The sequence below is a fragment of the Vanacampus margaritifer genome, chromosome 1 (assembly GCF_051991255.1).
Source record: "Vanacampus margaritifer isolate UIUO_Vmar chromosome 1, RoL_Vmar_1.0, whole genome shotgun sequence".
Classification (NCBI taxonomy): Eukaryota; Metazoa; Chordata; class Actinopteri; order Syngnathiformes; family Syngnathidae; genus Vanacampus; species Vanacampus margaritifer.
In genome coordinates, this window is record NC_135432.1 from 37,051,679 (window position 1) to 37,077,431 (window position 25,753).

Consider the following 25,753-nt stretch of genomic DNA (forward strand, 5'->3'; position numbering starts at 1 on the left):
ACGTAAATAACTCTTGTTAAGAATACAACTTCCAATTTTTTGTGTTTTAAACAAAGGAAAAATAATTATATATTACTGTAGATATTTTTAAATAATAAAAAAAATCCAAAATAATGTTTTCATTGTTGACATTACAATTTAACGCTAAGTAACTATTACAAATGCACAAGATTACTTTCAGTATAATGCACACTAACATGATATATGTATGGAAATGTTATGCCAGCACCTGCTCCAACTTGCAATAGTCATTGTTCTATTAATTGCATTGATTGTGCTTGTATGTTGATGTAACTAACAGCAGCCTCAAGATAGGCCACATATCCCGGTGTGTGATTGCCTATGGTCATGCATGGGCGCGAAAGCAGTCTCCAAGTGCCCACTTACAGATCGTGAATTTTCCTGTGCAACTTACTTTGGATGATGCATTAACCTTCTGAATGGACTCCGGCAAATCAGTTTCTCCTTCGCTATGTTCAAAGCGATTTTAAAGGGAATTAAATCAGGGAATGAGGGAACTTCTAGTGGTGGCGAGCTGATGCGCCTGCAAAAATGCCAAAACAATGTCTAATCGCCCATGCACATATTTAGACCACGCTTCACACCATACTTTGCTGGTCACGAACATTTTGTAATATAATATTAGTTTATAATAAGGTTGTCAAAATGTGTGTGTTAATTTTGCGTTAATTTAAAGTTTCTTTAATGCCACTAATTTTTTTAACGCCCGATTAATAACCGCTACTTACTTGGAAAACCTGTACTGGGGGAATTCCAGTCGCAATGCAGTAGACGCGTCCACATCAAAATTTAGCAGTAATACATTTAATAATAATGCATATATTTTTGGAGACTGGGGTGAAGTTGTATTTTACACTTTTAAAAATGCACAGAATTTCAAAAGTTACTTCATGTTAAAGATTAGATAATAATCTAGATAGTAATATGAAAAGAAAAATGCATTGAGCTGTCACCAATGACTTACAAATGCAATAATGCCATCTAGTGGCAGACAAATTATCTTAATACAAATGATCTTAATACAGATCAATATCACACTCATTTTTTACAATACACATATCTCAATTTTATAAATTCTTATGAAATTACTGTATCAATGACTAAAAGATGCAGCCATATTTCTATTAGTTTAACATTTTTTCGACAACAAGAGTTTGACAGTATATATTTTATTGTACATTTAGAACAGATATCAAATTTGCGATAAATTGTGAGTTAACTTAAGTTAAGTTAAAAAAATTAATTGCCTGAGACCCCTTGTTTAATATTTCATTTTTTGTCAGACAATGTTGTTGCATGTTTAAGGAAATTCAACAAAAAGCAGATTTAAACATAGCACAAAATAATAATAATAATAATAATAATAATAATAATAATAATAATATGGAAGGCAGAGACAAAAAACTGCCAAGTCACATTGATCATCTGTGAAGCTTTTCTTAAAATCAGTTACATACAATATACAATTTCAAAATGATGTCAAATGTTTTGGAAAACCTTGTATATTATTCCAAATAAGCTTGTTTCCAGGATGAGTCTGGAATACCTTTTACATAGTGTCAAAAATAGCCTACAATTATCCCTCTCCGCAGGCTAAAAAAAGACCCCCCTCCCTCATCCATCACTCAAGTCCATCTGCTTCTGAGTGGGTGAGCATCATCATCATCATCATCATCATCATCATCATCATCATCATCATCATCATCTAAAGTCTCCCTGCAGCCCACAAGAGCAGCAGCAGGAGCACCTGTGTCTTGGCAGTGGAGGAGATCAGACAACGAGCGCCCATGTCCCGCTGCGCGGAGTGAAGCTGGATCACGCAGCCCGCAAGCTGCCACCCCTCCGCTGGGCCGCACCGGAGCAGCCAGCAGTCTGGACCGATGTCCTGGCTGAAATGTCCCGTCACATCTACATACGGAACAAGATTGGTGAGGGCATCCAAGCGCCCATATTCCAGGTATCTCCTCTTAATGTGCTCAGGAATTTTATTCATTCTCATTTTGTTTACTGTGGCAGTCCAAATTGGCTGATACAAACTTCAGGTTTTCAGTAGAAACAGTTCTACTTTGTGTCAATGAGCTACTAATGTTTTTAAGACTATTGCCTTTGAGTTTGCATGTCACATTTCTTTAAAGCTATAGAAACGATACCGTTCCTCTAAGTGAAAATAGTTGTTAGACTGCTGTACAAAATACATGAAATAGAACTCCATCTGAAGGCTATTTCGAGACTTCTCTCTTTTTGGCTTTTCTTGGCTTTTCTTGGCTTGCATTTGCTGACAGAAAGAGATGATGACCCAGATTAATGGCCTTGTTTTAGATATTGAGAGAAGTGGGCCATGACTTTTCTGACATTGTCGTACACCCTGGAGACATGGACAGAATTGGGACAGATCACTGGCAGATAATTAATTTTCATCTCTAGAGGGTAAGATCGCTTTTATATATGGCATTTATGGGAGACGAAGAGAGGAAGCGTTGAGGAGAAATTAAGGAGTAAAACACAGAACTGTAAAGCAAGAATTGAATCAAATTTAGCAAATGAAACCTAATGTCTTGTTTTGGTATATAGAGAGGTCAGCAAACTTTCCGTCAAAAAGAGCCATTTTAGGCCAAATATATCACAAAAAAAGTGTCTGGAGCTGCACCGTAACACAAACATTTGATGTATACAATACATAGAGGTTATTTTGTTGTTGTTGTTTGTTTTGTTTTGATAATTTTTATACATTTTTTGTACTTTTTTGCCTTTCTGTCAAATTTTATGGATATATGTTAATTTTCTGCCTCTATTCTTTTTTTCTTTTTTTTAATGGCTTTTTTTTTACAAATATTTTCAGCCTTTTTTGCTATAAATTTTCTGACATTTTTGGCAATTTTGTGGACATTTTATGGTCATTTTCGGGATGTGCGTTCTTTTTTTTTTACAAATATTTTCAGCCTTTTTTGCTATCAATTTTCTGACATTTTTGGCAATTTTGTGGACATTTTATGGTCATTTTCGGGATGTCTTCTTTTGGTTTTGGATATTTTATGGTTACTTACACGGACAGGCGACCGCAGCACTGCTCCATACTGCGGCCTGCCCCAACCGATGCACCCCCCCCCCCCCCCAGTTGTGTGGTGTCTCCACCCCACCCCACTCCCCCCCAAAGTGTGTTATGTGCCCTAAAATGTATTGTGCAAAACTAGTGCAGTGAGTTAAGAGGAGCGACCAGCTGGGCCCCCCCCAACCTGGGGGGGGGGGGGGTGCACCCGCCCACCAAAAACCCCACCCACCCCACCGGGACCCCGGCGGGGCTCGCCCCCCGGATACCGGGGCCCGCCCGAAGTGCCCGGAGGCCCACCGGAGCGGGGCGGGCACAACACCAACCCCGACCACCCCCCCGCCCCCGGAGCGCCGAGACCCGGGCCACGGATGGAACCCCCGGCCTAGGGGAGGGGGGGGAGGGCGGACAGGGGAGGGGGAGGGGACGGGGGAAGGAGACGACAGGAAGGGCAGGAGGCAGCGGCAGGGCCGCAGAGAGAGGGGGAGAGGAGGAGGAAGGGCGACGAGGGAGAAGGGACAGGGAGGCGGAGGACGGGCGGGGAGAGGTGAAGAGGGAGAGGAAGCAAGGGGGAGGAAGGGGGAGGGGAGAGGGAACCACGGGGCACCCCGGCGGCCCACAGGCCCCGACCCGCGTCGCCGGACCCAGAGCGACGGACCGCGCCGGGGCGGCGCCGCCCCGAACACCAGGGAGAGCCCCGCAACACAGCACCCCCCACGAGACCCAGGGAACGACCAAGACGCAGCCGCCACCCAGCAGCCAACAGAGGGGCAGACCCGCCCACGCCCAGCCAGGGGGGACAGCACCTGTAGAGTTAGTCCCCTGGCATGCAGTGAATCCGAATATTAGCCCTTAGTGCCCATTGGAGGTGAATCTGCTCGATCCTGTTGGCAGCAACTGGGTTCCTGACTATAAAAACACAACCATTTGGCACAAACTGCCAAATGCAGAGACATCAATGTAAGTTATCACGATGTGGTGGCTCTCGCTAACAGGCAGAATTAAATAACCAGAATTAGGTTAAAATATTCTATATGCGTAGACCATATTTCTATGAATTTTGATATTTGTTTTTTATTTGAGGCCGATATTTTTTCCATTAAAATGTGATTTATGAGGAGGTTAGACCATTGGTCGATATTCAGAGTTTGTTTATTTTTCCAGTTAACAAGAATTGTTTTTTTAGCGATAGTAAGGGCTACAAGTGTAGATTGAAATTGTTTATGTGGTAGGTCAGTTGTTGTTAGGTCACCTAGCAAACACAAGTTTGGAGATAAAGGTATCCTATAGTCCAAGATAGCGGAAAGTTTTTCTAAGACTTTAGTCCAGAAATACATAATCGGAGTGCATAACCATAAAGCATGAAAATAAGTGTCTGTAGTGTTTTGTAAACACTGGAGACAAATGTCGGAGTCGGAGAGCCCCATTTTCTTCATCATATATTGAGTAATGTATGTTCTATGGATAATTTTGTATTGGATAAGTTGTAAATTTGTGTGTTTTGTCATTTTAAATGCATTTTCACAAACTTGAATCCAAAAGTCAGATTCCGGAGCTATAGACAAGTCTGTCTCCCATTTTAAGATGGGTAAAGACATTTTATCCGTATATGAAAGTAACTTATATATTTTTGAAAGTTTTTTTGTTGTTGTCGGAGAAAGCTTGGTAATATCTTTAGCTAAGCCAGGCGGTTGGAGCGTACCCTGAAGTGTTGGAATTTGTTTCTTTATCATATTTTTAACTTGCAGATAATGTAAAAAATTCCCGTTTGTTATTTTGTATTTTTGGAGCAAAGATGTATATGATATAAACATATTATCTGAGAAGAGATGGTGAAGATGTGTGATTCCTTTCTGCTCCCACACACCTAAATAAAACGTTTGGTTGTTAATTCGAAAGTCAGGGTTATGCCATAGGGGAGAAAGCCCACAGGGCTCCACTTGGGCTTTTGTAATTTCTAATGCCTTCCACCAAGCAGTCAGGGTGGCGGAAATCATTGGGTTTTTAAAACAATTATGTCGCTTAATCGATGTTGTAATAAAGAGTAAATCTAGAAGTCTGAGGTTATTACAATCCTTCTGTTCTAGTTCCAGCCAACAGTTAGTATCTCTGTTGGGTTGTGCCCATAGAACGATATATTGTAGCTGGTTAGCTATATAGTAGTACATAAAATTTGGTGCCTCTAGACCACCTTTGGATTTACTTTTCTGAAGCGTAGATAGACTAATCTTTGCTTCTTTTTTTTTTCCAGTAAAATTAATTAGTAACTGCTGAGTCCAACAACTGGAACCATTTAGCCGTAGGTTTAAATGGAATCATTGAGAAAAAATAGTTTATTTTAGGTAAAACTTTCATTTTAACGGTGGCTATTCGTCCTATTAAAGAAATAGGAAGATTATTCCAGCGTTCCAAGTCACTATGAATGTTATCCAGAAGTGGAGAAAAGTTTAAATGAATTAAATCAGTTAATTTAGGTGAGATTTTTATGCCTAAGTATTTTAAATTACCTATAGGAAATGAGTAATGTGGGTCCTGGCTTGCAGGGTTCCATGAATTTTCTGTAATAGGTAGAAGTGTTGATTTTGTCCAGTTAATAGAATAATCTGACAACTGTGAGAATTTAGTTATTAAGTTAAATACTTCCCCTAACGAAATCGCCGGGTTTTCTAGATAAAGTAAAATATCATCGGCATATAGATTAATTTTATGTTGTTACCCCAGAGTGAATTCCTTGAATCCTTCTTTCCTGGCGTATGGCTATTGCAAGTGGCTCGATAAATATTGCAAATAATAAAGGGGATAGTGGGCATCCCTGTCTTGTGCCTCTCTGTAAAATAAAGCTCTTAGATATAATCCCGTTAGTAGTAACTGTAGCTTTGGGAGAATCATATAATACTGACACCCAGTGGATAAATGATTTCCCAAAGCCAAATTTATTTAAAACAGCAAAGAGGAAGGACCAGTTAACTTTGTCAAAAGCTTTTTCTGCATCCAACGATATAATAACTGCCTTCTTATCATGCCGCTGTGACATGCTAATAAGGTTAAAGAGCCTCCTAATATTATTAGTAGAGTGACGATCTTTAATAAAGCCTGTTTGGTCGCTATGAATAATTGTCGAGACTACGGTTTCTAATCTAGATGTGAAAGCCTTAGTAATAATTTTGATATCAGTGTTAATTAGTGAAATCGGACGGTAACTTGATGGAAGGGTGGGGTCTTTTTCTGGCTTTAATAAAAGTTTAATTGCTGCTGTATTCATGTGTGGACGTATGTAACCATTAGTTTTAATTTCTGTTACTACTCTTAAGAATAGCGGAGCAAGCATTAACCAGTAGTGCTTAAAAAATATAGCCGGATAACCATCTGGGCCAGGTGCCTTGCCATTAGGCATACTATCTAGAGCACTGTACAACTCGTTTATAGTAAGTGGCGCTTCTAACATATCTTTATATTCAGTAGTTAACTGAGGCATATTTAAGCTACTGAGGAATGCCTCAATATGCTCAGGGTTAGGTTTGTTAGTTTCTGAGTATAGGTTGCGATAATAGTTATAAAAAATTTGATTAATTTCTTCTGGTGATTGTGTACATTCACCAGTTGTCCCTTTAATAGCCGTTATAAGAGATTTTTCCCGATTGCGTTGAAGTTGGTTTGCAAGAAATTTACCTGATTTGTTATTATATTCAAAGTTGTTGTATCTCAATTGTTGTATTATAAACTCTGTCTTTTTAGTTAGCATATCGTCTAACTGTATTTTTGTATTTTGTAAGTCAGTCCATATTTGGTCATTTGGGTTTATTGCGTACTCATCCGTCAGTTGTTTAATTTTATCTTCCAAGTCATTTTCAAATTTTTGATCCTGTTTCTTTTTATAAGATGAATATGATATAATTTTACCTCTAATTACTGCTTTCCCAGCTTCCCAGAGAAGAGATGGCGATAGGCCTGGAGAGTCATTTATTTCCAAAAAGTCTGCCCACTCTTTCCTTATAATTTTATCAAACTCTGCATCGTTTAGCAGAGAGATGTTAAAACGCCATGTTGGTGGTGGTTTAAAGGTATAATCAACTTGTAGGGAAAGTGAGACTGGTGCGTGGTCGCTAATAATAATAGGATGTATTTTTGTAACAGTTTTATCAGCAATAGAGTTATTTGTAAGAAAATAATCAATTCTTGAAAAAGACCGGTGTACAGCGGAAAAGAAGGTAAATTCCTTCTTATTTGGGTTTTTAAGTCTCCAGCTGTCGACGAGGCCAAAATCATCCATATATTCCCCTATTACTTTAGTAGATTGTAATCGCCTTATACATGTTGTGTTATTAGAACGGTCTATTAATGGATTTAAGACTGTGTTAAAGTCTCCTCCAATAATAATAGTAGAGTTCGCTGCTAAATCAAACAGCTGAGAGAAAAATTCATGGAAAAAGGCCGGATCATCATTATTAGGGGCATATAAATTGCCAAGTGTATATATTTTATTAAATATAGTTACCTGAATAATAATGTATCGGCCCTCTGGGTCTGTTATTATATTATTTAGAGTAAAGAGTAAATTCTTATGTATGAGTATACAGACTCCTCTTTGTCTGCTGTTATAAGGGGCAGAGTATGCTTGGCTAAAATTCTTATCAATAAGTAATTTTTCTTCAGATTTTTGTAGGTGGGTTTCTTGCAGGAGGCAAATATTTGCTTTTAATTTTAAGAGATGGTCTAAAGTTTTTATTCTTTTTGCCTGTGAGCGAGCGCCACAAACATTCCAGGAAACCAGAACTAATTTATGCATACAAACAATATAGGCTCAGTCCTGTGTAAATATCTGCATAGGCCATTTGTCAATACTGGCATGTTATAGGATAGAATCAAAGTAGTTAGGTGATTTATATAATTTGTGTAAAATATAAGGAAATGTGTAAGTAAATATAACAGTGAAAAAACGGGTAGGGATGTGAAAGTGAAGGACGTTAGTGGGGAGTTAAACAACATTATAATACACCAGTAACTGGTAACCCAAGCGAGATTTTTTTTTGTTTGTTTAAATCTACTTTTAGATATAGTTATGTATTATTATTATATTTATAATATAGCGTAAACATAATGAGTATTCATATTTTAGGTTTTATAACCACATATACATTATATGTATATGTATATGTATATGTATACATCTAATAATCAAACAAAGTTTAGTTCCATCGATGCTAATTAGAACAGCCAGGGAGTGGAGTTGGGGTTCCGGAATAGTTGGCCATCGATGTATAGTTTATCAACGATCATCATAGTCCGTTTACCCTCATGCCTATTTTGTTTCATTATAGGAAACAGTACCTTTCGCCGCTCATTAATCTCTCTAGGGAATTGGTCATTCATTCCAAATGAGGTCCCTTTAAGCTCCCGTCCTTTACTTTTAACAAATACTTTTTGTTTAAAATGCTCAAATTTGGCGATAATAGGACGGGGTCTGTTGCCCCTACGGGCTCCAAGCCGATGTACCCGGTGAAAGGAGATGTTATTTACCGTCTCCTGAGAAATTTTTAACGATGTCGTCATAATTTTTTTTATCTCAACCTCTGGATTGTCAGAGGTGTTCTCGGATATACCTAAGAATATTAAATTATCCTGCATGCTACGGGATTGAACATCCAGAATAGTTTCTTTTAGCATTTTATTTTCCTTTTTAATGGTTTCTAACTCGGCTGAAACAGTCACGAGTGTAGCGTGTATCTCGGCATTGTTGCGTTGGAGATCATTTATTTGTTGGCTGAGGAATTCCATACTTACCTTAAATCCTTTCACCTCCTCGCAGATTAGGGAGAGGACCTCTAACTTTTTATTTATGGACTCCAGCATACTGACCGAGACCTCCGTAGTAGTTAGGTCGTCCGTGTCCGTCGATGAGTCATTCTTTCTCTTTTTAGAGGGTTTCTTAGACGGTTTCTCGACGGAAGAGTCCTCCATCGCGCAGTTGTAAAAATAACCGTCAATGAAGCGTTCGAGGTCCTCCACGTTGGATGGTATTCCAAATCTGTCGGATGAAAGAGAAAAGCCAAGATATATGATGGTTAAACTCGAATTAGTTTAGCATAATAGAGCTAGTTCTATTTTAGCAGCAGGGCGCTGCCATGTTGGGGTGTCCCGGTCTCGCTGTAGGTCTCGCGATAATCACAGCATCTCGCGCGAGCATTTTCTTTCCTGTCTTTTCTTAAATAAATTTTTGGGCAATTTTGTGAAAATGTTATGGTAATTTTCAGTATTTCTTCTTTTGTTTTTGGACACATATAGTATACTTTTAGAACATTTACTTTTTGGCCTTTTATTTAATAATTTTTTTAATGAATTTTCTGACTTTTTTTGCCAATTCCAAAGACATTTTATGGTGTTTTTCTGCATTTCTTCTTTGGTTTTTGAACATTTTATGGCTACTTTATAAATTGTTTCTTTTTTTTTGCCTTTTTATTCAATTCTCTGCCGTTTTTTGTTGGCAATTCCAAAGATATTTTATGGTAATTTTTTGCTTTTCCTGCTTTCCTTTTGGACATTTTATGGTCACTTTTTGGACATTTTTAGGTAATTTTTTAAAACTTTTCATCTACCTCTTGTCTCTCTTTTTCTGACAACTTATAAATTTTGACTCTTTTTTTTTTTGTGGAATATAAAAATATTTTTTTTCTTTATCAAATCATGAATTCATATATACTGTATATATATATATATATATATATATATATATATTTTTTTTTACTATTTTTGAATAGATCCACAGGGAGCCAAAGGAGAGGCTCCAGAGGCACAAGTTGCAGACCCCAGTAATTTGACCCGTGCATGTGGTGCTCTTGCCTCCTAAACAGTAGGGACATCTAACAATTTAATTGTTTTGTTATTTCCAGTGACAATGGTTACCCAGCCTGGCTGCTTTGGGAATTAAAAGAAATTGAACAGACAATCTGCCATTTGTTTTGAAATTGGGATTTATTTGCAGTTCCAACTCATTCAAAGTGTTAGATGTGATAGATTAATACCAGCAGTGGAACCACGGACTAGAACAGCCATGCAAAGTGATGCTTTGTTCCCAGATTATTCGGTCCATTAATATACGAAAAACAACTGTGTGCTCACCAGAACTTTATTCAGCATAGAATTTTTAGGACACCCACACCAAGACACTTAACAGCACCGTGTGATAGCTAATGGTGAGTGATATATTAAGAACTTGGATAGTGTGTTTATAATAATGCAGCTTTTCTCTTTCGCTGCTTATGCTCGGTCTAGGTGAACCGGGGGACTTATTCCCGGAGAAGTCGCCTGAAGCGGTCTGACGGCAGCACCACCTCGACCAGCTTCATCCTCAGACAGGTGCTATCAGTGACATGCACACACATCATTAAATAGTGCTTCTGCTGTGAAAGAGGTTGTTTTCTGTGCAAGTGATGAGCCACTCTTGGGTTCTTGTACACTTTATGTTCACGACTAGGAAATTGCAGTACACCGGTTAAAAAGATGATTGCCGGCAGCTTCATATGAATGAATTTTATTTTTCAAACACTCAAATTAAAAAAAAGAAAACAAGAGAGAGAGGAAAATCTACTTAAAGATATTAAAAATCATATAAAACAAAACATAACCTATACACATGTTGAAAAAAATGTATATGTAAAAATGGTCTTGGTTTGAGAAAGCCATGTATCAAGAAGACTCAGAAACGCAGCAAGCTACTTTGGGCCTGGCTGAGCCACATTCTGCATGTGTTACAAGTTACAACTGTGTGGCTTCCTAGTAAAAGAGTTTGAGTACTAGACTGGCCTGCCAGCAGTCAATATCTCTCTCCCATTGAAAATGTGTACCACAGTGTGAAGTGTAGACCTGCATCCTCAGTTCCTGAATGTTTATTGAATTTAGTAAAAAGAGTTGTTCAATGGATTGATTCATTCATTCATTCATTCATTTATTCAATTAGCTTCATTCGATCAGTAATTCCACGCCAACAAGCCATAGGGTGAAGTCGCAACTTGACTCTGCTTTTTTTTTTTACAATACAAGAACATACATCAAAAGAAATTCCTTCAAATCGCCAACACAAATGTCATCATCTTATAGAGTAAAATTAAATTATAAAAAGAAAAAAAACATATTTTAAAAAAACAACAGCAAAAACCAGCTTGTTGCACAAATTTGTCCTCACAGTCACGCTAACACAAAAAAAATTGTTGATTCATAACTTCATATATTTATCCAGTACTTTAAACATACTTGAACCCACATATTTTCAGATAATTTTCACAATTACTCCACAAATTTTTACACCTGTCACAGAAACAAATTCAGCCTTCTGTTAGTCCTTCTCATGTATTATTTTTAGAACACCAGCTTCCCTCAAATCATAACATAGCTCTCTGTTTTCAAATAGCTTCAATGTAAATGTAAATTATTCTGTACTTTGTACATTATATATGCCGTTTTCTATTTTCTATCATAGGCTTTCAGAGTAGTTAAATCGATTAATAATGTATCAGTTGGTTCTATATATTTAACTGAGTTAAAAACTTTTCTTGTAACTTAAAAATAATGTAAGTATTTGTTTCTTATGTATTTATTGCACCATATCTCAACACTGTATTAAAGTAATAGCGAGCAATAAAGTATACAACTGTTTTTCAGGTCATCCTTCGTTTCACAGAGGATGACTCTCATTTTTCACATTTTGGTTTTTACATTGTCTTTTCTGGAGCTTCCAACAAAATTTCAATGGTCACTCCAAGAAATGTATCATTATATACTCGTTCTATTTCAATTGAACGTACATTAATTTTAACCTGTTTTGGTAATTGTTTGGTACCAAAAATTGTCATCATTGTTTTGTTTAAATTTAGTGAAAATTTATTGATACCAGACCATAATATGGAAGCCCACGCCCACCAGTAAAAAAAAAAAAAAGTTAATTTTTATTTTATTTTATTTTTCTTCCCCACTGTCATTGGCCCATTTCCGCCAGTGGAAAAAAAAAGTTGTTTTGTCAGAGGCCTACTTATAACCTTGCTCTGCAAGATGATTTCTCGCGATATTTGTGAGTTCACAAACTCCCAAGAATACATCTTGTACCGAGCCCGTTGAATTCCACCGATGGTTCGGACCAATCACAAAGCGGTATTGTGTTTGGTGACGGGATATGCAGCTGTGACAAAACCAGGAAGTGTAGACGCCGGGGGAAACTATCAAACCTAACAAGGACGAATGGATGCTGCAATTTTAGCTGCAATTAATTCTGTTCTTGAAGACTTACTTACCGTTTCCTTGTTGAATGTTGAACAGCGACAGGCACTTCGTGCATTTTTAGATGGTAAAGATGTTCTTGCACCCCACCCCCCCACCCCCTTTGAGGAGAACGAAGTTCAATTGGTCAAAACAAATGTGCACAAGATGCTGCATCGTCCAATCAGCTCGAAGTCTTGTACAGAATGTCCCGCCTTTCCCGAGCAAATCACCGTGGAGCAGTCCCAGATTTATATTGTGAAGAACTCCCTTGAGTTAATCTCAATATCAATCTGGCTATTGCCAGTTTATCTTATTTGCGGCAGTGGGGGGGGGGGAAATAAGTTGTTTTTTTAAATACATATCAGAAACGGGCCTCTGACAGTGGGTGAGGGGAGGGGGACCAACTGTTTTGATTATGTAATAAGTGGTAAACATGCCCCTGTTTCAGCTGTTTTGGAATGTGCTGCAGGCATCAAATTTAGTGGATAGTTACCACAAAAAAAATAAAGTTTATCAGTTTGACCACTAAATATCTTTTCGAAGATTATTCAATTGACCAGACAAAGCACAGCTCAATTGTATACAGTATATAAATCATACATATGTATAATATAGACAAATATTGGAATGCACCACCCACGGAGCCTAGCCGGGCTCAGCCCAAAAAGACAGCGTGGGTTCCCTTCTCATGGGTTCATCACCTGTGGGAGGAGCCATAGGGATTGGGTGCAATGTGAGAAAGAAGGTGGCTCTAGGGAATCTAGCGAATGTCATGGCAGGGAAGGAGTCTGCACTGGTGTGTGAGGGCGAGAAGTTCCGACTTAACATAGTGGGACTCGCCTCGACACATCGCTTGGGTAGCAGCAGACTCTCAGAGTACCTACCCTTTTTGGAGTCCTTGGGGTGCTGGAGAGCGCTCCCCATGTGGACTCCCTCATTCTGCTGTGGGGCTTCAACGCTCATGTGGACAAAGTGAGACCTTGAAAGGTGTGATTGGGATGAACCAATCTGAACCCAAGCAGCAGGTAATTTGGTGCCCTAGGCGAAAGTGTAGATTGTATTTTCATGAATTTATAAAACCCCCGGATGCCCCAACAGGACGTAAGAAAATGGTCAATCTGGCAGACTGGGAATGTCGAGCAGTCGCCTGTCAGAAGGAGTTTCAACTCCCACCTCTGGCAGAACTTCACCAAGGTGCCGTGGGAGATGGGTGACATTGAGTCCAAGTGGACCATGCTCCATGCCTCCGTTTTCGAGGCGGATGATCTGAGCTGTAGCCATAAGGAGGTCAGTGCCTGTTGTGGTGGTAATCCTAGAACCCGATGGTGGACACCAGTGGTAAAGAATGCCATCAATCTTAAGGAGGAGTCGTGTTGGGCCTTTTTGGCCTGTGGAACCCCTGAGGCAGATGATAAGCACCAGCTGGCTAAGCGAAAGGCAACTTGGGTATTCACTGATGCAAAAACTCGGCAGGGGAGGAGTTTGGTGAGGCCATTTTGAGGAAGTTCTGGTCCACCATTCCGGCGTCTCAGGAGGGGGAAGCAGTTCACCATCAACACTGTGTATAGAGATGGGCTGTGATGATGATGATGATGATGATGATGATTCTTTACAATAATTACAGCTCTCTGAGAAAGGGCTCAAAAGTGAAATGGAGGATGTTGCTCCACCCTCCTCCCCCACTGATCCCTGCTGCCTCTGAGCTGACTGGCCAGCGAGCCGGCCAATCACATTGGTGCACATTTGCTCAGTCATCAGGCTTGGATATTGAGGCAGGATATGCTGCTGCTGCTGCTGCTGCTGCTGCTGCTACTGCTCGCTGTTTCACTGTGTGGTGAAATGAAATGCCAGGATTGGGCTACCTCCAGAGAGAGCCTCTCCATCCTATAATGTGAGCCAGCCAGCAGCTGTGTGGGACCAGGGAGACGCTGCATCCATCAAGGCTCCAGAGGACCAGACACCATCCAACGGGAAGAGAGAGCTCTCTCTTTTTTTAAAATAGCCTTCTATGCTGTGAAGAGAGGGGATTGTCGTCATCCCAGCCATCCTTTTCCCCCTTCTCTGGCGCCCCCTCCTTCCTCCTTTGCCTCTACACTTGCTCTTCCCCCCCTCATTCTGTGTCAGAGGCGCGCGTTGGAATAACAAACCTCCATGTATGACAATTTGTACCTGCATGGATTTGAAGACTCGGAGGCGGTGAGTGTTTGTGTGCGGCTGTCCTTGTTCTCATGTAGTCGAAAGGCCTTTCAGCTAACAACATAGTGGGATGGAGGGCTCTGCTTAGGCTGGATGGGGGTTGTGTATGTGTGTGTGTCAGGGTGGGGGTGCACATTTGGCAGATGGCATCTGATGTGTGTGTCTTCCGTCAATTTGATCTCTGTGCCCACCATGTGTGCTCGTGATGTGCGGCTGCTGCTGCAGTCTGGCACCATTTAGTGCTCATCGCTCTGATGCTCCCAGAAATGCAGCTAATCACGGCACCAGGAAGAAGACGGAAAGATGCTCATTGTGACATGGCTCTGCTCGAAATAGATCCAACCAAGCATTTTCCACTCCACCTGAGAGGCCCCGTCGTGTAGGCTCTACCCAGGCTGGAAGAATCACGCATCGTGATGTCATTAAGTGAATTGTGATGTTGATGAGTCACATGCTGAAGCCACTCCATTGGACGAGCGCTCGGATGCTGCAAAGCATCCACGTAGATGAAAAGATGCTTTGCTTAGTGATTTGACATGGAGGGTAAAAATGGTGTGAGGGCACACGCATTTATTGGCTTACTTGTGAGCGAGCAGCTTTGGCCCTCACACTCATTTCCTGCCATTCCACTCTGTAGCCCATCTTTTATAAATTTGTACTCAAGCCGAAGTAACGGTTTTGTCTCCTCGAAAAGGCCATTACACAGATCACTTTCCCAGCTGAGCACGCTGTACTGAGCTGATCTTGATGCATATGATCAGCGGAATGTGCCTGTTATTTAACAATACAAAAAAACAGAGCAAGCCAAGCGGTGGATACATTGCATCATTTGGACATCCATGTTGTCGACTCGTAATGATGCCACAATCCAGCAGTCTGCTTGTGTCAGACCTTACAAGAAGCTAGCTTGGACATACAAAAGATGTGTATAGGCATGGCAAGAAAAAAGTGCTTAGCCATCAGTCTTGAGACACCCTAATGAGCTGAATCATGAATGCATTATTGAACATTCCAAACATCCTTAAACTGCTGATCCTTAATTGCAGACAGCCAAAAGACGCCTCTGCTTTTGTACGACATGTTTGCAGGGTTCAGCTGATTCCTATACAAGTAGACCATCAGACTCAGATGTCTCTTTGGAGGAGGAGCGTGACGTGCAGGCCCAGGTCCAGAGCCAGAGCCCAAGCCAGAGCCAAGGACCGGGACAGAGCCGGCAGGAGCGGGAGCAGCAGGCCACCATCCAGTTGGAGAGAGCCAAGGTAGCCACAGGCATACATGCAGTAAAATTAGTATCAAGAATACAGGTGTGTTTGTAGTCTCAACGCATTATGAATTTGTGTGTCCAGACTAAACCTGTAGCGTTTGCTGTGAGGACCAATGTCAGCTACTGTGGTGCTCTGGATGAGGATGTTCCAGTCCCCGCCACAGCCATCTCCTTCGACGCCAAGGACTTTCTCCACATAAAGGAGGTTGTTTTGGGGATTTTTTGATTCGCTATTGTCTAGCTTTCATTAAGTGAAGAAAAGTGGAGTCAACTTTGTGGTGTTGTGTCCTGTGTTGTGTTTCTAGAAGTTCAATAATGACTGGTGGATCGGACGCTTGGTCAAAGAAGGCTGCGAGATCGGCTTCATCCCCAGCCCCCTGAAGCTGGAGAACATCAGGCTCCAGCAGGAACAGAAAAGAGGACGAGTCCAAGGGTAAATAGCAGAAGACCATGCTGTATATTGTTGTTTAACATTTGTCGGAATTCGTCTTAAAAAAAAAAAGATTAAGCAACATCCCCAGATAATATTGCACTTAATCTATGGGATTGTGCTTTGGCAACATGTATATTAGCACCCCCAGTAAATTCTACATACACGCGATAATGATATGTGAATAAATATACTCAACAAAAATATAAACACTTTTGTTTTTGCTCCCATTTTTTATGAAATGAACCTAAAGATCTAAAACTTCTTCCACATACATAATATCACAATTTCTCTCAAATATTGTTCACAAACCAGTCTAAATCTATGATGAGCACTTCTCCTTTGCCAAAATAATCCATCCCACATCAGAGGTGTGCTATATCAAGATGCTGATAAGACACCATGATGAGATTAGTGCACAGGTGTACCTTAGATCTGCAATAAAAAGCCACTCTGAAAGGTGCAGTTTTGTTTTATTGGGGGGGGGGGTGTCTGGGGTCATACTGATTGGTTGGAGGAGTACTGGGGACCCAGTACTGACTGGTTTCCTGGGTCAGACCCCCCTCCCCGTAAAAAAAAACTGCACCTTTCAGAGTGGCCTTTTATTGTGGGTAGTCTAAGGCACACATGTGCACTAATCATGGTGTTTAATCAGCATCTTGATATAGCACACCTGTGATGGATTATCTCGGCAAAGGAGAAGTGCGCACTATCACAGATTTAAACTGGTTTGTGAATAATATTTGAGAGAAATGGTGATATTGTGTATGTGGAAGAACTTTTAGATCTTTGAGTTCATCTTATAAAAATTGGAGCAAAAACAAAAGAATTGCGTTTATAATTTTGTTGAGTATGTTTTGGTACTGTGATTCCAATGGACGCAGTAGCAACCCAGTCAATGTGTGTATACTTTGATAGAGAAGTTTTTTTTTGTTGTTTTTTTTGTGCATACTTTGTGCTTATACCTAACATGCATACTGTATATGCAATGTCCTCTGTTTTAAACATGGACTTCAGTATTTACGGTGAAGGGCTATGATAAGAATAAAAATAAAGCCTTTCCAAAGTTGTTATCAATTTTGCGTGATAGTCAAGTAAAAGTAATGTTAAAAACAGATGACATTCTGTTGGACTCTCTAGTGCAAATCTGTTTATGACTCATGACTGTTTAGACCATCTCCTCTACTCACGCGGCCCTAATAAGAGGTCCCATTAACTTTGTGTGCGCTTTCTCGCGTGCGTAATGTGTCTTGAAGGTTATGCCACCCAGCATTTGTACAGTAACTCATGCACTTCTTCAAGCCTCAATGTCGACTTTAACGCTAATCTCTGTGGACCCGACTGCTCCAGTGCTCTACTTGTGAGCTTGGTGGCTGCCACCAAAGCATCTCAGACAAGCGGACACGTTGAAATTCACTGTAGCTGGAATTCCCGGACTGATCCCTTAACATTTCCTCACGCCTTCTCACGTTTTTTCCGCATTAATGCCACGCTGTGTTTCTGTCTCTCTTTATCCCCCTCTTGTTTTTTCCAGTAAGTCTGGAGGGAACTCCTCTTCCAGTGTAGAGGATGAGGTTTCTGCCTCTATCCGACCCCTCATATCCTCGGCAGGTGAGCGCATCAGACAGAGGGAGTGGGCCCTATGTAGCAGCTACCTGCTTAGTGACGAGCCTCCTGAAGCACAAGAACATAGAATAAGAACATAAAGCCTTCCCGTTGTCTCTATAGAGCCTAAGTTCACTGCCTACGGTTGTTGGTACATTTTCCCATGATGCTCCTCTTCCTCCAGTTGAGGACTGCAGGCGTTCTGAGAGTGGGGCTTACCACAGTGTGAATCCAACGACAAGACTATGAACCCCCCCTGAACAGCACTCATGTGATTTTGTGAATATAATAGGAACATAGAAACTCACCTTTTTTTTGATCCTCGTTGATAGTTGCTAGGTTTTCTTTACTCATAGCACACAAGGTTTTTGACTGTGACTCCTTCCCCAAGCAGCCACTGACGACACTGTCGCTGTCTTCTCTCCCCTCCCACAGGAAAGCAGAAACAGAAAGTGGTAAGTTGGTGAGACCCACTCATGAAGCATCCACTGAGTTCTTGTGGCCTCCATTGCAGAATGACAGGAGCTTGTGGCGCTGCAGCAAGTGGCCACGTATCACACGGAGTGCAATAATTCAGGCTCACTGAAGTATCAAAGTTGTCTTTTTTTTCGCATCTTTAAAAATACAATCTGAAATCAATCCGCTCAATGTCTGTTTGCAGACATCGGCATGTTGCTCCTCATCCTTTCATTCTCTTGTTACATTTTAAGCCTTGTTTTCATCAGTCATTACAGTTATATTAAGTTAGGTGATATTGTTGTGAGAGTGACCAAAATAACACATTTCGCACCGTTTGCAGGGGTACCAAAAGTGTGGCAATCCAGATACGTCAGTCCATACATTCATTATGATGGAGTTTCATAACTTCCAACAACAAGGGGAATGGGATAGGGAGACCACAAAATACATTTTCTCAAACACATTTGTTTTGTTCTGGTAAGAATTAACATACTAAAGAAATGCAACATATATTACCGGATGTTCTACGTCGTCTTGCATACATCATAATTGTTCCAAACTTGGATAAAACTGGCTAGGATAGCACACTTTTTTTTTAATGTAGCTGACACAGCTAACACAATCCCACCAAACACTTTGCGATGGAACCCCAAAGCACTCAAGGAGATGATATATCATGCTAAGCTAAACGGAACTGTACTGCTTGGTGGAAACATGGTTTCAGTGAGTTTGCATCATGCAAGAGCAGCTTATCATTTTAACAACTGATTGTAATCCACATTCATCCGCTGTTCATTGGAGCTGTCTGATTGTGTTATTTTGGCTCTATTGTCATACTCATATTTAGCCGCTTGGCGCTGACTAAATGTTTGAATTGACAGACGGAGCACATCCCCCCATATGACGTGGTTCCCTCCATGAGACCGGTGGTGCTGGTGGGACCCTCGCTCAAGGGTTATGAGGTGAGCTTGAGAAGACTTTATGTGCTTGTGTGTTGTTGTTTTTTCAAGTACTCCGGCTTCCTAACTTCCTGAGGTGTCACCTTGTCATGGTGGAAGGGTTAGTGTGTCCCAATGATCCAGCAAGCTAAGTTGTCTGGAGTTTTATACCCTTGACAGCATCACCCAGGGCAAGCATTCCAGGCTAGATGATTGACCAAACAAAGTATGGCTCAGAAACTCCCTATGACAATTATTGGACATTATTGGACAAATACCCTCACCGGGGCCACCCTCTGAAGCCAGGCATCAAGGTGTGGTGCATGATGGCAAGCACCTGGTGGCTGGGTCTGCACCCATGGAGTTTGGCGAGGCAAACCCTGAAGTGGTGATATGCGTCCCGCTTTCCATGAGCTTACTACCCCTCTCTGGCAGGAAGGGAGTTTTTGTTTGTGTGTGACGTTCATAAGTTCCCACTAGATGGACCTAGCCTCAACACACAGCATGGGCTCTGGAATCAGTCCTCTGGAGAGAGGTTGAACGCTCTTCCATTTTTGAGTTGCCCCCGGTTCTAACCGAGCTTATTTACTCCCAGCTTGGTGCTTGCATTTAGGGGTTCACCTGAAAATGTGGCCTCCCCTTGTCTTTCGAGTGGCAAATGGGTTTTTTTTGTTCCCTATACATGAAACAACAGCTTAGAGCTCTGGTTCTCAATCTCGGTCCTTGAGGACCCCTATCCAGCCTGTTTTCCATGTCTCTCTCAGCCAACACAGCTGAGGATCATTATCAGGCTTCATGCAGAGCTCGCTGATTAGCTGATCGTTTGAAACACCTGTGTTGGCCCTGGGAAAAATGGAAAACAGGCTGGATAGGGGTACTTGAGGACCGCGGTTGAGAACCACTGGCTTAGAGTACCCAACCTTTTCGGAGTTCTTGGATTAGGACGCTGGAGAGACTGAGTACTCCATGTGGACATTGACAGTAAAACCTGGATGGACATAATCGGAGAAACAGCCTTCCTGACTAGAACCAAAGCAGTGTTCCGAAGTTGGTCTCTTGCGCTTGCCACAAATTGGTCATGATGACACTATGTTCAAACCTAAGGGTGTCCACCATATGTGCGCTTGGCACCAGGTCATCTCGACTTCATCAACTTGTGATCATCTCATCGGACTTGTGGTTGGCCATGGAGGCATTTGACCATTTCCCACTGGGAGTCCTATTTGGTGGGTGCTTGAGGAGTATGCGGTACCTAACCTCCTGATATAGGTTGTTCATTCTTTCTGGTGCTGGGCAGAGGGAAGTCTGGTATTCCCTACTTAAACTGCTGCGTTTGTGACTCATGGATGGATGGATGGATTAAAAACAAAAAGAACATTATTTGCTGCTTTTTAGCGGATAGCATTACAAATGTTAAAACTGCTCTGTGCAGGTGACTGATATGATGCAGAAAGCACTCTTCGACTTTCTCAAGCACAGATTTGATGGCAGGTAAGACTCATGCAATGTTTCCTTCCTTTGTTTTTCTTTTCTTTTATCAAGTAGATTTACAGATTGTCTCACACTTGCAGGATATCAATTACTCGAGTCACTGCAGATATATCTTTAGCCAAGAGGTCCGTCCTCAACAACCCTAGCAAGAGGGCCATTATAGAGAGGTCCAACACACGTTCCAGCTTAGGTAAGAAATGACATTATAAATGCTGCCTAATGGAAAGCTATATGTTCTGTCGTAGCATCTCAAGCGTGCTCCTCACTGATGTCTTGTATGATCAGCTGAAGTGCAAAGTGAGATTGAGCGGATCTTTGAGTTGGCCCGCTCACTACAGCTTGTCGTGCTGGATGCTGACACCATCAACCACCCAGCCCAACTCCTGAAGACCTCATTGGCTCCTATCATTGTCCACGTTAAAGTGTCCTCGCCAAAGGTAAACTTGAGCAAAACCAGTTTAATGGTCATTAGTTCCATCAGCATAAAATTAAGTTGTATGATAGATCACAGAAAATCAAGTCAGTAGGGACAAACAACACTAACATTTTGATATTTCAAGCAGAATTCACTAATATTCATGTAACTGCCATTTTAAATAGAGTTAGAATAGTTTTCCATCATTTTCTGAGTCTGGAAGTAGTATGATTAGTATGCACTTTTAACCAATCACTCCCATCCATTTTCACTGAAGCAACCCCCTTCGCTCCCAGCTGTTTTACTGGATTTTGATGAATTTTGCAAGGTCCACAGAACATTCTGTTTTATTGCTATAAAAACATGGAAGCTACCAAAAGAAAGATTAGAGTTTTGCAGCAATCAACATTACAATATAGCTAATTTACATCATTATTCACAAACCTGTTGAAAACAATGGGAAAAAGAGCTTATTGCAACATGGCCCTGGCTGATCTCTTATACTCTGCTGCCACCTGCTGGCCGTTTTTTGTAATAACTACCATTTCTTTAAGTGTCCTCCTCAGGCCAGAAGCTGTATCAAAGCCTTCTGTATGCTCTAGCATAAAAAAACATTAAAAAAAAAACAACAACAACATATAAATATGTTTTTGGGAGTGCAAGAAAACATATAAAAAAACGTATTTATACGTTTTTGTTTGTTTTAATGAGTTAATGGTAGTGATGCACTGGCAGGTGGAGCTAATGTATACTTATACTCCTTGTCCTCTAAGGTTCTGCAGAGGCTAGTCAAGTCCAGAGGGAAGTCCCAAAGCAAGCACCTGAATGTCCAGCTTGTGGCTGCAGACAAACTTGCTCAATGCCCTCCAGTAGGTGTCTATCTTCATAGCATGTTCTGCTTTCATTGAAATGACAATAAGTAATAGCTGTTGAGCATTTTGCTACCAACAGGAAATGTTTGACATCATCCTAGACGAGAACCAGCTGGAAGACGCCTGTGAGCATCTTGCAGAATACCTTGAGGCCTATTGGAAAGCAACGCATACCTCCATGGCGACGCCCCTAAACCCCTTGCTGGGACGCAACCTCGGCCCCAGCACTCTCACAGCATACCCTACCAGCATCTCTGGACTGCAAGTATGCCTCAGCTACTTCGTGTTCTTGTTGGGTTGACACATAGGACCATTTGCATCATGTGTTACTTGTCCCTTGCAATAGCAGAGCCAAAGAATGCAACAGAGCAACCACACCGGCGACCATTCGACTGCAAACGAGCGTCGCAACCTGATGACGTCTGATGAAAACTACCACAATGAACGGGCGCACAAGGGACGCAATCGAATGTCGTCAGGCTCGCAGCACAGCCGAGAGGCACAGGACCCCTACCAGGACTACCAGGACCCCTATCAGGATGCATACAAGCCACACCGCAACCGCAGCTCCCCGGGTAGCTACAGCCATGACTCCCGGCACCGGCTCTGAACACCGGTGGGTCATCATGGGTGACCAAATGTCCCAAATTCCACCCACAAATGATCGCTGTCACAGAGCCAAGATTGTCCCAAGTTTTCCCTATTTTCAGGGGGGTTATTTGTGTATTAAACCTCCAAAACATTCACAGAAGTGAATTGAAGTTTAAGTTTCATGATGCCCAGCCAACTAACTACTGGACCTTCTGGATCACGCTCAGAAGACATATTGCATAGATTGTGCTCCCTGCCATCAGCAGTGGTCACACGGTGCACACCAGGTGGGAAGAAGGTCCACTGGAGACAGACCCATTCCCTAATCATGTAAAAACCCTCTCAACTTTTAACTTCCTGCATGCTAATAGATGATGAACGTCGGCTTCTTTCCTTCCTTCCTTCCTTCCAACCTTCATAGATCTTTTGTACCTTCCCTGTGGGTCTGACTTTCTTAATCAATAGATTGTAGACACGTGGTCTGGGGAGGGGTTCAAAGCGGGTGTATTGGCAATTGTCTAGAGTGCTCCTAGTTGAAAATTTGGTGCTTCACATTTAGTGGTTAATTTAGGGGGGAAAAGACCCTTGCTGCTGCAAACGGGTCAGACTAACATGGAGAAAACAGTATTCTGCTTTTGTTGTAAGCGGTTTGGAAGTTTGAATAATACTATTTAGACAACTTTTGAAGAGATTCTGCTTTACAGTATAGGTTTCAATTTGATAGCATTTAAATGAGAGGTGTGCTTTCTACTTGGGCTTTCAGTGTTGTTTTAGTGAATTAATTCTTGTGATTGGCTTCGCCTGGGGTTCCTCAGGTCCTTCCCAGACCCGCCCACTTCCATCAGCCAATCATCTTCCTGCTTGGTCATCTGTGTCTTGTTGCATTGTCCTGCATTTAGCTCCTGGTTTCCTGGCTGCGTGATGATCGTATTTTCGCCTTAATTTATTTTATTCCCCGTTGGTACTTTTTTTGAAAAGTTCAATATTAGTTTCACCTCCACCCTTGCATTCTACAAATCAACTAAAAGGTCTTCAGTAAGGCCAATAGCAATGGCAAAACAAACAATATGACTTTGTAACTGTGGAGCCAGCTACAGTACATGATCTCTAAACATGTAATGCAACCCAGCACAGCAGCAACTCTTTTAGGAAGTGTTTGCATTGCCATTAATGAATTGAGTGTGATTAAACTGACACTGAAATACAGAAGTACAGTTGTAGCTAATAATGATTTGAAGGCACCTTATGTTGTAGTTTTGCTGTAAATGTTTTTTTTTAAATTAATTTAGTTCCAGTTCCAATATTGTTCAGGCAAGCAATTGGCAGTGAAAAAAAAAGAGTAATTGAAATGATTGAATAAGTGACTTCCGTAGTTTAGAAAGCGGGAACATATTTCCTTATTTATTTCTAACAAACCTCTTAAAATTGGTGAGATGACCACACCTGACATGAACATAACTAATGGTAGATAAATATATCCAGATTGAGAGTAAACACAATGGCCACACCCCCGGGATAAAAGTAGTGTATGTGTTTGATGGGACACCAAATGTGGGTGCTGGTCTTTGCTCTGTGGTATGTTGTGTATGACATTCATTGTTTGGCAGTTTGTTTTTCTTGGCATGTGGAGAAAAATGTGCACCAGTGCAACCGCTGCAGTAGCAGTTAGAGATGCTACTCCAGCTACCAGGACTGGATTAGAATCCTCTGCAAGATACTGGAATGCTCAACATTTTAACACCAGTTAATAACCCATTTCTTTATATGATGAAAATAATTAGATTAAGTTGGAGCAAAGGTTAAGAATACTGACCCTAAGTCGTATAGGGACTTCAAAACCAGCTTCTAAACTTTTGTTCGCCTCATAAAAAAAAGGGATAAAATAGGTTAAAATGGTAAAAGGATGTCATGAACACGGAAAGTAAGCTAGGCTACTTTCTTAGGCTACTTTCTTAGCCATTGTCCCCATACCACAGTATAAACCTCGGCTTGATTGAGAGGAATCATTTTCCATTTAAAATTGAGACATTAATGTTTTCTATGTCCTATTATGAGAGGATATACGTTTTTCTTTTTACTCAATTAGCTGAAATGTTGAACAAAACTTTGGGAAAGACTTAGTAAAAGGACATTTATTCCAGTCAAAAAGCTACAGATGGGCATTTCAGTTCAGCTGATTTATTTATGTATTTATTTATTTATTTTTAAATAAGAATGTACATACAGTCTTTTGAGAGATGCTCCACACAGAAATGATATTCAGTATATGGTTACAAAAGCAAGGTTTTGGTCATGTGCAATTGAAAGCAGCATGCTCTGCATTAAATGAGGACCTTCATGTACTATGCAATCGCAAACTTCATGCTGTGGCCTCTCTGCACCTCCCCTTTTCCACACAGCTTCATCTGGACCATCGAGGGAATCTTGTGTTTATTGTGGATTTGTCTGTGGAAGGTGAAACTCCTCATGCGGTATTGCATGCATAATATGACATTCTAATTTATAAGAGGAATTAAAGAAAATTATGTGACTTTGGAGGAAGCTGTGTTTAAGGCAACGCTCCAAGTGACTCAAAGTTTTTTTGCAAAATAAAAGAGCCGTTATGATATTGTCTGCTGTATTTTTTTTTCTAATTTAACAGTCAAACAATTGGTTGTAACTGCAGTTAACAACTAATCTAAATACAAAATAAGTACAGTAAATACAAAAGGTTTACACACCCCAATGCCAAGTTTTTGTGATCAATAGTAAGACTCAATTAAAAAAATAATCTAATTACAGGCTTTGTAATTAATTAATCTTGATTAATTAGATTTTAATCATGTAACTAAACTTATCTTTAAGGAAAACATTTAGAATTTAAATGGATTTTAGTGGACCACTGATTCAAATAATAGACACAGATGTTAGTATTTTCAACTCTGCAAAAATTAATTTGATTGGATTTAAAAACAAATCAGTCGAAAAACAAATGGAAAAATTGTCCCTGTCCAGAATTGAACAGACCAAAAGTTAAGAAACAGCTAAATCCAGTGTTTTAAGTGAAAAAAAAAAGTGCTGGTACACTCATGCTCAGTAATCAGGCTGTTACTGACAACTTATGTTATTTTTTTTCACCGAAAACACAGATGCAACACTGATTTGGGGTCAATAGGTCACATGACCTAGAAGCTATT

The 25,753-nt window shown here is 40.7% G+C and overlaps 1 protein-coding gene across 6 annotated transcripts; it reads left to right on the forward strand.

The window, feature by feature from the left end:
• Positions 1 to 1,835: 1,835 nt before the first annotated feature.
• LOC144039339 (voltage-dependent L-type calcium channel subunit beta-4-like) lies at positions 1,836 to 25,185 on the forward strand. Of its 6 annotated transcripts, none has more exons than XM_077552569.1 (14): positions 1,836 to 1,978; positions 10,337 to 10,420; positions 15,601 to 15,771; positions 15,859 to 15,981; positions 16,082 to 16,209; positions 17,741 to 17,817; positions 18,247 to 18,266; positions 19,152 to 19,232; positions 20,641 to 20,699; positions 20,780 to 20,889; positions 20,985 to 21,136; positions 21,888 to 21,983; positions 22,066 to 22,251; positions 22,333 to 25,185. In XM_077552569.1, the coding sequence occupies exons 1-14, from the start codon at positions 1,916 to 1,918 to the stop codon at positions 22,594 to 22,596; spliced, it is 1,614 nt and encodes a 537-aa protein (XP_077408695.1). In that variant the 5' UTR covers positions 1,836 to 1,915; the 3' UTR covers positions 22,597 to 25,185. The 6 variants fall into 6 exon arrangements, with proteins under 6 accessions (XP_077408695.1, XP_077408705.1, XP_077408716.1 ...); XM_077552579.1 differs by having other exon boundaries at positions 22,336 to 25,185; XM_077552590.1 differs by lacking the exon at positions 17,741 to 17,817 and having other exon boundaries at positions 16,082 to 16,206; positions 18,245 to 18,266.
• The last annotated feature ends 568 nt before the right edge of the window (positions 25,186 to 25,753 follow it).